The sequence below is a fragment of the Cheilinus undulatus genome, linkage group 21 (assembly GCF_018320785.1).
Source record: "Cheilinus undulatus linkage group 21, ASM1832078v1, whole genome shotgun sequence".
Lineage (NCBI taxonomy): Eukaryota > Metazoa > Chordata > Actinopteri > Labriformes > Labridae > Cheilinus > Cheilinus undulatus.
Window position 1 is genome coordinate 4,398,326 of NC_054885.1, and position 12,274 is coordinate 4,410,599.

At 40.1% G+C, this 12,274-nt stretch overlaps 1 protein-coding gene across 2 annotated transcripts in view; it reads left to right on the forward strand.

Annotated features, from left to right (window-relative positions):
* Window positions 1-12,274, forward strand: part of LOC121529410 (myosin-9-like) — a 55,931-nt gene that overhangs the window by 13,040 nt on the left and 30,617 nt on the right. For both annotated transcript variants that reach the window (XM_041817229.1, XM_041817230.1), the window contains exon 2: window positions 10,901-11,232. In XM_041817229.1, coding sequence (XP_041673163.1) covers window positions 10,906-11,232 — 327 coding nt within the window. In that variant the 5' untranslated portion in view covers window positions 10,901-10,905. The remainder of the gene's footprint in view (window positions 1-10,900; window positions 11,233-12,274) is intronic.

Below are 12,274 nucleotides of genomic sequence, written 5' to 3' on the forward strand. Positions count from 1 at the left end.
GAGGGTTTGACTGTACATGGGCATGCTGTGGTGGAGGCCGTTACGTCTCCTGGTTTTTACAGTCACTCAGGGAGAGTCGGTGAGGTGGAAAGGAATGAGAGGGAGTCTGAGAGAACGACTGATGGCCTCAGTTTTATACACGAAGGCTGACCTGCTTCCTAAATGACTGCAAAGATCGCTGTCTCTCCCTTTTTCATGTTCCTCCTCTATCCTCTCCCTTTAAAGTCCTGGCTTCATGTCATTTCCTCTTCTCTGGTCTCTTTGGGACCGCGTTCAAGCACCAACCTCTTCCTTATGCTTTTTATGTTACAGTTCCTCTTCCTCTGCTGCTTTGACAGGATACTCCTAGCTCTGTTTTCAAAGTTAGGGTTGTCAGGATACTAGAGTTTAAACTCTGATGCCATGATTCTAGTAAAAATCAAACATTATACTTGTTTTAACACCCCAGCAACACAAATGCAAGCTTTAGGAATCCATTAATGGGTAGTTTATTGATTTTAAATACCAAAATATTGCAAATAGACTCCTGCACATTGTCTAAACTGCGTCTATACTAAATTGGCAACATTGTAGTGCTGAAAAATTGTCATCATATCTTTGTAATTAAAGATGCATTTCTACTGTTTTATATGCACACAAATACAGAGCCTCTTGTTTTCTGTGCTGCACATTTTGGTAATAATGTGCAGTTGTGATTATGATATATCACAGAAATAGTTGCAGGAGTCTGTTTGCTGGATGATCAAGGACTATAGTGGCACTTCTGTAAAGTTAAAGGCCTTTCTGCAGACATTTTTGTAAATTTGACTAGTACTACTTAATACAAAAACAACTGCAGACTTTTATATGACTATTTAATGCACAGCCTAACATCATGATTGCAGCACTGTCACTGATACTGTTTTAATACTATTGCAACAAAAATGAGAGTCCTGGGAATCCAATAATTAACAATCTTTTGTTTTTAAATGCAAAAAAGTGCAACTTACAGTCCTGCAAGCTGTTTAAATTGCATGTGTAAATTGGCAAAATTTTGCTACTCAAACAGTTCTGTTCTATTTGTGTGATTAAATGCTCATTAATGCCTTACTTAAGGCTCAGATTCAGGTTCAAATGGCTATCAGTCTACCAAGTCTAATGAAAAAAGATGAGACGAAGGAGACAGTCGAGCAAAAACAAATATGGATACAGATTGAGCAGTATGTCCATTCTTTGTGTTGATTTTGTCAGTATTTCTGCACTTTCTTTTCAAGCTTATGGATACAAATCAAACATTGCAATACCAACAGTAATTTTGGGGGATATGTGGAGCAGTGTAGCCAACAATTAAAGCCGAAGGAGCACAATACAACTAAGATACTATTACTTAATACTGCGTAAGTTGTTAGGAGCTATGGTGTTAGCTGCACACAGGGACAGACAGCTATGACAGAACAGCTGGTGGAGATCAGATGGAGGAGGTAGAGGTAAGGCCACGCTCTCTAGTGGATTATTTTTTTAATGTCTACCCCAATGTAACAGATGTGCAGGTATATGGGAAGTGAAAGTTGTGTCTGAAATATACTGATCTATTGTCATACTTTAAGGGTGCATAAATGAAGCTTTGGGCATGGTCTTCTTTGGTTTGCTGCAACTTTGGGCCGAAATTTGACCTAGGCGCTGAAGTTTTTGTGAGCTTTGGTTCTTTTTGATGCTTTCAAATCCTGAAAATGCAGATTTTATTGTTTTTCAAAACGTATTGCATCAAAGCATCACTAAAGCCATGGCAGCTTAGTACTGGGTACCCAGTATTTGAAAATAAATCTCCTGCAGACTGTCTAGATAACCCTTAACAATGAGAACACCTCATTTCCAACCATTACTAACATATTTGTGCAGTTCAGACAATTATCTGACTCTTTCCTAGTGGCAGCTTCTGGTTAGTAGCAAGTCTGAAGATCTGAAATTCCATTAGAGCTAAAGTACTCCACAATACTTAACTATCAATCATTAAAATACAGAGATTTTATTGTTTTGAAATTTGGTATCAAGAGTATAAAAATATCAGGAATTTGGTCAGCCTTAATTCGACCATTCTTAGAAAATAATTACTGAATAGTATCTCTAAATTTGAAGTTCAGAGGTCTCCGGCCAAGGTCCTGATTCTGGATTACCCTGTGTTTCATGCTCTGCCATGCACTCAATTAATGCATAATCCTTGTTGTGATTATCCCAACCAGCTAATCCCATCATAAACGGGTCTTAACCGAATAGAAGGTGATGCTTTAACAGCCAAGTAGAGTTGCAAAGTGGCAAGGAATCAAGGAAACTTTGATTGTTACAGGATTACGGTGGATCTGGCAGGACTGGGGCAGTCTGAGCCAAGAATTAACTCACGCTGTTTTATCCCAAAGTCAAGACAACATCCATGCCTCAAATCTGTTTGCTTCACCAAGGGAAGACCTACATCTATAACCGACCAATGGGACTTCTTTTCCCTCCTCTGCCTTCGAATTTCAATATAGAACAGTTCACGTCAAACTAGAATAGCAGCCAGAGTCATTTTTAGTCTTCATGGGACTCTCCTGAGAGGTGCTCAAAGTGTGTCACTGAGAGAATCTGTGGCAAGAATGTGAGGCAGACATAAACAGAGTTGACCATGAAAAAGGTCCAAATTATAACCTACACCTAGATCCACATCAAGTCGTTTCTGAGCAAACATACCAATGATTCCCTTCTTCCCACTATGGCGTAAATGATAATAAATATTCCAGATTTACTGACGTCATTTACCAGTGTATGAGTAAAACAAAATGTAAACACTGATCCACATAATCTTTGTTCTTTTTCCATGACAAGTTATCACTTTAGGATTATTTAACCTACTGCTCTATTACTATTTGAAGTTAAATAAGGCATCTTCTCAATCACAGGCCCATTAATTGTTTTCTAATCAATCATAGCAGATGCTGATATTAGAAATATTTACCAGTAACAGAAGAAACAATAGCAGAAGAGTGCTATCACAGAATATTTTCCATACAGACCTAACTTCTGTTTATTAATCAGATTTTTTCAAGAGAAAAACAAAAGTTGGATGCAAAAGTGTGAGGTGTTGCTGCATGTGTTAATATTTAATCATTACTTTTGACTTGATATTGTAACTGCATCCCACCATGCCACATTCTGTAATTTTTTGGCTATCTGCCCTGTCAGTATTCACTGACAATGCATGGCATAAAGACACTAAAACAACATTGCTAGCTTTTTGAAAAGTTACACTCAGTACTCTGTAATCACAGCAACAAAAAGGTTCAGGGAAATGTTGAAATGACAATTTTAAAAGCTTAGTTTTTAACATGAGACATCAAACCTTGAACAGTGCATTAGCATGAGAGATCTTTTACATGCGTGCAGATGTAACCTGACATACATATATTTTGCATGGGGTATATTTCACCTCCATCTGGGAAACCTCCCTTTTTAAAAGTGTTTGGGAAGGGCAGGACTTTAAAAAGTCCTCAGAAGGTGACCGGTTCTGTCACATTCATTACAAGCCAATCTGAGTGACGAGACAAAATGAGGTAGCAGGCATGTGCAGCTCTGGTAGTAATGTGAGCTTGGCTGGCAGGCGCTGTTGTGGTTTATAAATGGTGGGGCATGTTGGTGGACAAAACTCGTGCCGAAGCTGTTTGAGAGAAGTGCAAAAACAAAGCTTTCAATGTGGTGCTTTGCTTTTGATTAAAGAAATATGGTCCAGTTCTAATAGAACTGAAGCTATAGCTACACCAGCAGCGGCCATTACTGGCTTACAGTTTAGCTGAACCCCACCAATAGCTAGCACCTCATCCTCCTCAAATGATGCTAATTGGTCCAGACGATTCTGAGACAGGGTACGGTCTTTTCAGCTTGGATCATTGCAAGATGGAATGGATGGAATCTGTCCAATCCATGTGCTTTGTAAGGTCGTTGCAGATAGTGATTATCGATGAATTCTGATTTTACACCTGGGTGGCTGTAATACCTGCACAGTATTATGTGTGTGTGGGAAACTCTGCACATTGCATCCTTTGCATGCAAGTGTAGATCCACTACAGTCTCAATGACTCAGCAGCTCATTGCAGTATGTTGAGGTTGTAACGGTCTTCCAGCAGGATTTTCTTGTCTGTAGCTGTGTTGTAGATGTGTTTGTCATACTGCTTTCATAATGACTAAAACCCCTTACACCTCGGGGTGTGATGGTGAAACAACAAATTAAAGCGGCTCCAGAGATTTGGGCGTGTTCAGCATGTTCTCTCTCATTCTTGTTTTTGCCAAGTAACAAAAGCTACAGGGATTATAATCTCTTATAGTTCATAGTCAACCTGTCACAGCCCCAGCTCATCTGGTCAAGAGTGTTTTAAAGAAGCATGGGAACATCCACACTCAGGTCTGTTCAATCTTTGCAGCCATGGTTGAGCTGTGTTGTGAAGTGATGCTGATTGCCACTGAGGGATGAAACCCCTGAGGGCATACATGAGCTGCTGATGTAATGGGAATAAGAAGAGAGTAAAAAACAGGAAGGCCAGCCAGAGAATAGGTCTGAGTGAGATTTAAGGCAGAGAGGAGAGGGGACAGAAATATGTGGAATGCCTCTGCTCGCTGTCTCTCCCTGATAAAGGGTCAGTATGGGAGGAATGCAACCCTGAAAAGACTGGATAAACAGCAGGGAGGAGGGTGTGGGGGGTGTTAGGACTCTGGAGAGGGAGAGAAGAGAGCGTGGAGCCAGCTGAGAGGTAAAGCAGGACTAATTTGCCTCACGTTGTGTTACAGGATGAAGTTTAGTACACAGGAGTTTGTAGGCGGGTTAAGCAGTGATAGATGTCAGCTGTAGTGCAGCCTGACAGAGCAGTGATAGAGCACAGGGGGAGGCTGGGGGTCATGAGAAGAATGGCTCTCCGTCTGCTTTCTTTCTCACAGATCAGGGTTAATGTGCTGGAACAGACACGACCAGCATAACCCTGTTTAACTCTGCTGTCTCTCTGAAGAAGCTCAAGAGGCTGAAGTGTTCTTCAGCAGAGCGAAGGAATGATGGATAACTAGTTTGCATGCTTGTGGTGCAGTTGATGAACTGAAGCAGTTACTTTTAGCAGGGTAAAGTCATGATACGTTATTATATCATATAATACATGCACACCCCATGTTAAAATGTGCGTTTTTAAAGCAGAAATAAACTTGTTTACAGCCTGGTTTAAAGATAGATCTTGGTCTAACTAGCTCATGCCTGTAAAGACATACTCTTGAGGGTGATTTTTTTTTATGACTTGTGTGTTTTGGTTTTTAGAAGAATATGAGGTATGCATAATTAGGAGCATGACTTGTGTAACTGCAAGCCAGCACAATGTATCTGAGAAGTCCAGAAGTAGCGATGCAGTGATTCAGATTTGCAGGGGAATCTGATTTCATGCTGTATTTTTAAAAATTGAAATATCAATATTTTGCTCTAGGAACGTACCATGAGTCAAGACGAAGATACATCTCTGCATTGGCGCTGTCTCCCACCCAGTTTGTCACAGCTAAAGCTAGACAGATACCTTGGTCAGCTGTGTATGTTTAATGATGTTTATAAAGACATTTGTTTATCTCGATGCCATCTAGCTGCCACAAAGGCAACGGCTGCTCTTCCTTTGTTGCACACAAAAAAGCATATCACATAAAACAAGCATGACAAGCAGAGATGCAGCTTAAAGAGCATCTTAAGCCCAGAGTTACAGATGAGGTGCATCTACTATGGAATTAAAGAAGATGTCTTTGGAATCAGGGCTGGGAAATTAATCCAAAATTAGATTAAATTGCAATAAGGCCTGCTGCAGTTATCAAATTGCAGGACGTGTGACCTGAAATTTGTGTAAAAATGCTAGTTAAACTTTTTTCTGCAGCAGAGATGTCATGCATTGCAAATTGTTCAAGCATTGAAGTGCCGTTTTTTTGTGAATAGTCTACAAACAATCCTACTTTCTTAATTTTTGTCCCTTTTTCTTAATAACAGTAACATATCCAATTTGCAATACAAGTCAAAATCGGCACAATTTAATATTTTTCAAAACTGTTCATCTCGTTTTATATTGTGTTGGTTTGGTTATGATATAGAATGATTTATTGCTTGTGTTTGTTGGAATATAGATAAGTTGAGGAAGCTAAGGAATAATCACTAATCAAATTGCTATACTAAGGGGGATGAAAATCACAATTACATTAAACTCCCTAATTGTTCAGCCCTATTTGAAATGTCATGGACTGTCCTATCAGCCATAACATTATTCAGTCTACGCTTCTTTTCATATTTGATTATTAGCCACTATGTCTGACCCTCTGAGGTAGACTTATTACATGCTACTGAAGATTGAATATATGATATGGTCATGTATAAGTCACACGGTCATGTTATACTCTTCATTTTAAGGAAAACATGGTTTATTGGCCGCAGTACTACATTACCCAGAATCCTAGTGTCACAGTGATATCTTTGATTGCTTAGTCCCGTCTTTATCAAGGAAACGTCCGCATTTGCTATGACTGGTGACTTTAACAGTCGTTTTTGAACAAAAGATGGCTTAAATGGTGCAATGAAGACATGTATGTAAAAATCTGATTAATGCATTTCCTAAGATTGACAAAATGTATTATACTTGAATACTTTTTAATACCAGAGGTAGAAACAGTACACGACTATTGTACTGAGAAAAAGTACAGCTCCTGTGGGGAAAATTTACCAAAGTACAAGAAAAAGTACTGTTCTATTAATTTACTCAAGTAAAAGTAAAAAGTATTTAATTTAAACTTAACTTTAAATTCTGAGTAGATACTGAGGAATTGTACAATAACTCGGTGGATAACTTCACTCATGGTGCAGATTAATTTTATATAAAAAAAACGACAACAATCTCCAGAAATGTGGCCTTAAAAACCCCAGAAGGATCACTCTTCAACAGGCAACATCTAAGCGAAAGACAATGAAAACAATCAATGTGAATGTTTTTAGCAACTGAAACTTTGCCAATAATGCTGTATTTGAGCAATAAAAATGTGCATCTTTCAGTATGAGATGCATTTGGACGTCTTGTATTTTTGTTACTGTGATATCAAATCAGGTAGTTATATTGTTTGATTTTATACTTGTGCACTGAAGGCTGAATATAATATCTACTCTAATCATTGAAGTGGGGAATGCGTTGCTTGAAGAGTAGTGTTTCTTCACCAGATGTTGCAAACCCTGTCTTCTTAGTAAAACTATTACTTTTCACTGAAAGTACTGTATTTACTCCTTGGTGCCTCAAAAGCAGTGTTATGCAATTTTAGCCATGAGAATTTGGCCTCTGTACTTTGTCCCACTGGACATCATTATGAAGCAAAATGCTCCCATGGACACAGGAAACACTGCAGCTAATAATTTATATCTGACATGGTGATAAACAGAATACTGAACATGACCTATGATTTTTTTTAATGTTTGCATACGAGTGACACAGCATATGCAAAAAAGCGTGTGCAGCTCAGCACTCAGTCTTGTGTTTGGAGGTGAGGGAGGACTGATAGCAGCTAATGACCCCGGTGATGCTGGGAAAAAGATGTCATGCTCCTGCTGTGATGGAATGATAATTGAGACGGTAAAGTCTGGGGCCCCAGTGTCAGTGAAAGCACATCATGTTCATTTAAAGGCCCAGAGTCACTTTGCGCTCACTTTAAATGGGCGGGTTGACTGATGCACACTCTTTTTCTTTTGATACTGGTTATACTGGTCTGGTGAGTCTCTATATGGGTTAAACCGCAGCACTCCTTGTCAACATTTTAATTCATGAGGTTTTACAGGTGTTATGAAACAAGGACAGCATGTGCCAAGCTCCGTGGCCTTAGCATATGAGCCATAATGTTTATGTTATGTCTTCATTAAAGGTCACACATTTCATTTGGTTCACTGCACTTTTTTACCATTATGTAATCGAACTTTAAGAAGACAGGAAATAGGTCTGCAAATCATCCTAGTCCTTTTCATAAACAAATGAATTTAGACGGCTCAAGCTCACTGTTTCAAGCCACCTGTGATACACACAATGGTTCACATCCACCTTTGAAATCCCTTAAAACTCTTAGAAACACACTGACACAACTGCACAGACGTGAAGGAAGATACTGAATTTAGTTTGATTGGTGCTGAGGATGTTTTCTCTTTCTGCCCATTTCCACCACGTTAACTGTTGGCAAGTTGGTGTCTATTTCAGACAAATGGAGAACAGAGGACAGAGACAGTGACATCTCCTGGTCCCTGAAAGATTTACTTTACATCCCGACCTGTAGACTTTTGACTTTGTGCTTCATGCCACTACTTAAACACTGACGCCCCTGAAGTGTTGCATAAAGTACAGAGAGCAAAACATCTGCAGACACTTCTGCATTATTAGATTATTGGTATCTGCATTTTATTTTACAGATAGTCAGCCAAAGTCAGTTAATTCAAAGGCATATTACTTTGGCTCCACAGCAAGGTTATGTCCCCCTATACATTCTCACTTAATGTCCCGCCCACAACACTATCTGACTGGCTTGATGTCACACAACTACCGGCCAATCAACACTGAGGCCTGGGTAGCACTGACATAGGGAGCATCACTTCCTGTTTCCTGCTGCTGCAGTGTTGCTCTGTGCTATTTCTCATCTTGACAGAGCTTGTGCCATTTTTTTGTTTACCATAATATTTGATGTTCCTGTTTGAATATGCAGTTTTACTTTTGCCGCATTAAGAACATTTTATTCATCATAACAAATGCTTATCAATTCCAGATATTGGAACTAATACAAATAATCTGTATTCATTGGCACTGGGTCGACCCTATAGGAAACAGTTGATTGTGGAGAAAGAAAACGTTATTTATTTTGTCTTTCAGAACCATTAGCACCGTCGTTGGAATTTCTGAATGCCCAAATAAGCTGTTTTGAGTTTTCAGGAGGTCATTTTAAATGCACTGTCTCTTTACTTACTTTGCTGTCACTTAAACACTGTAAGAAAACTCACTGAGGTAGAATTCTTCAACTCATGCACTTTTGGTACTAATTAATGTAGATGATCTTCTCTACCCCATGTAAATCTCCTCACATTATTGCATATTTCATACATTTTGATCATGTCTATTGAGAATTCTTGCAGTTTTTGCACTCCATGTAACCATACCACCATAACCACAAGCGTGTAGACACCAGTTAAATATCTAACAAAAGCTTGTGCACATTTAAATTTGTCTTCTTTTTCAGTTTTTATTTTCATATTTAATGTTTGGCATACTTAGCCTAATTCTGATTCTGATAGCCTGATGGCTCTATGCAATAATGCTCTCAATTAAAATCTCTGATTGAGCATCTGCCTCCAGAGTCATTCCAGTGTATCTGTGATGGCAACAGCGTCTGAATATTTTTACATGCAGAAGATGTACAGACTTTATCCAGTGAACAGGTCTTTGGCTGCTCATGGTGATATCAGGCAGAATTTTTCACCATAAATTAGTCATGGAAACAAGAAAACTGGCAGTTTTGGTTTCAATGTGACAAAAAACTGGTGGTATTGCATGCTTTAATAACAAACATCGCACCTTTTTGCAAGTGTAGAGCAATATGTATTGTTTAGTCATAATTTGGATGCATTTTGTGGTTCCTGTGGTTGAAATTGCTTTCAAGCAAACAATGGGCCGCACATTTTTTTTTCATGGCTGGTAGTGGCATCTACCCAGCTTTGCCTGTTGAGACTTATTAAATGCTTGACAGAAAAGTAGTCTAAGAAATATGAGCCTGGAGAGGAGGTGGTAGATCAACGACACACTTTAAATATGAACAACGCCTTAATGTGTCATGATGTTATGCACTTAATCAATAAAAAGAAACTTATCTGATCATTGCTGCTTTAAAAAAAGTCATGACTAGTGAAAGACCAAAAACTTTGGTGTTTTTGAGCTTTCTTTATCTTTTCATTTCAATCAAAGCAGAAAGAAATGCAGCAAATATACAAAAGCTGCTTTTGTTTCCAGATATAGTAACTGCATTCAGACTCTGGAACTATATGGATGATGGGTCATGTTGATGATTTTTGTTATCTCCCTGAAATCACCCATGCTTGATCAACCATCAGGAACCACAACAAAGACGTGGCTCCCTCAGGCTTCCCATCAGCCCTCTGACTGTACAGTAATGTTTACTGGAACGCTCAGACAAACTGGAGGCCCTTCTGTTGGGAGATGAACTGAAATCTCTGTGATCTTGGTCAAATGTTTCTCTTCAGTGTCACTCGTGTGGCTCAGCAGATGGAAATCTGATTAAGTGTTCACAGCAGTTAGCCAAGAAGCAACGCGGAGCCTTGTTTGACACGGTTGTTTTATGTCGACCTGACCTAACTCAGGCTGACTCTTCCTGTTGTACATCCCATCAGCCGTGACCTTTGAATTCCTCAGATATCATGTGAGGATGGAAAGGAAGCAAAGGTCCAGTTCTTTAAAGTAGACCTTTTATGTAACCCATATGGCCTTTTTTTCTGCAATATATGAATGAAGAATGTAGAAATCCATGCATATCACCTGTATCAGTCCTAATCTAAGAATGCCACTGCACAATTGGAAATCTGAAATCATTCTCAGGAAGCCAGAAGCCTTTAATTAAAATACTTCCCTCAGCTGCCGAGGCTTAGATAAGGCATTTACCAGGAAAGTATTTCCAAATTCCTCTACACTGTCTGAGTTGCACAAATACTTGTGAAATGTTTATGTACTGAAACATTGCAATCCCAATTTTGAATATGCTGGTTCTTGCCTGCAGTTCAGATGGATTTATTCCTCTCCTCCACACTTGGCTTTCCTTGGTCCCAGTACTAATAACACTTTATCTCCCTCTCTTTCTTGTACAGCTAACATGTCAGCCGCAGACAAGTTCCTGTACGTGGACCGTAACCTGGTCAACAACCCGCTGGCACAAGCCGACTGGGCCACCAAGAAGCTGGTATGGGTGCCATCAGAGCGCCTGGGCTTCGAGGCGGGCTCAGTGAAGGAAGAGCGTGGCGATGAGTGCGTGGTCGAGCTGGCAGACTCTGGGAAGAAGATCAGGGTGAACAAGGATGACATCCAGAAGATGAACCCGCCCAAATTCAGCAAGGTGGAGGACATGGCCGAGCTCACGTGTCTGAACGAGGCGTCTGTGCTGCACAACCTGAAGGAGAGATACTACTCTGGACTCATATATGTGAGTATGAAGCAGTGATGGGGTGTACTAAGGAGCTGGATTTGTTGTTATCACAGTAACTACAGGATTAGCTCTGAGGACTATGAAGGTGGTTGATTTCTTACTGGGGTATCCGCATCGTAACTTCTCCTGAACATAATCTGAACTTGAACTTGGTTTGTTGTACAGGCCCCAGGAGGTAGTATGCTTTAACAAAGCTGTAATTCACACAGTGAAACCTATTTTTGAGAAAACAGTGTACCAATGAATTATTAGACCACAAGGGCCAGCCAACTTGGTCCCCTGACAATCTTAAAAGCATTATCCTTTTAATTGTAGTGAAATCCCCCTGGTTTTTCAAAAACAATCTTCCATGGTGAGTCGCCAACCCAGTTCATTTCCCTGCCCAAGTCCCAATTATCTCATTAAGCCCCATTGTTTAAGATTCCCATTGTGAGCAAACTGTCACTGCAGAGAAACTGTGCAGTCTGCCAACATGCACATGGTATTTAGCCATTCTCTGCCTGCACCCTCTCCCAGTCTGTCCCTCTGTTCCCTGTAGTTCTGCCTTGTTTGCTCTCTCCCAGCTCTCTGTGTTTGGAGTTATCTTGTAAACAGGAAGCTGCAGGGAACAATGCAGTCGGGGGTCTAAAGATGTGGAGAAAGAGAGGGCGGGTGGGGATGCAGTCCCCCTTTTTCAGGATGAACAAGGAATGTAAATTGTGTTGTAACTGCGATTACTGCCCCTATAATTAATCATCTTTATCCCCATGCTCTGGCCTGGGAGTGATTTGCTCTCTTTGACGCTGCGATGTGACCCGGTCATATCAACACAACCTCTCGTCCCCTTCTTCTTTCCCTCCGTGGATGCAGGACACGCTTGGGTGAAGTGCCTTGAGGCTCCAAAGCACGACTCTCCTGAGAGAGCTGCTGTTAAACGGAGGGAAGGAGAGATGCCTGGTACAGAGAGGGCAACACAGGAATGCAACGTGAAAAAAATCTGAGTTATGTTAGGAGGAGAAATAAGTCTTAAAGATTTAGTTGAGTTCATATAAAGAAGAAG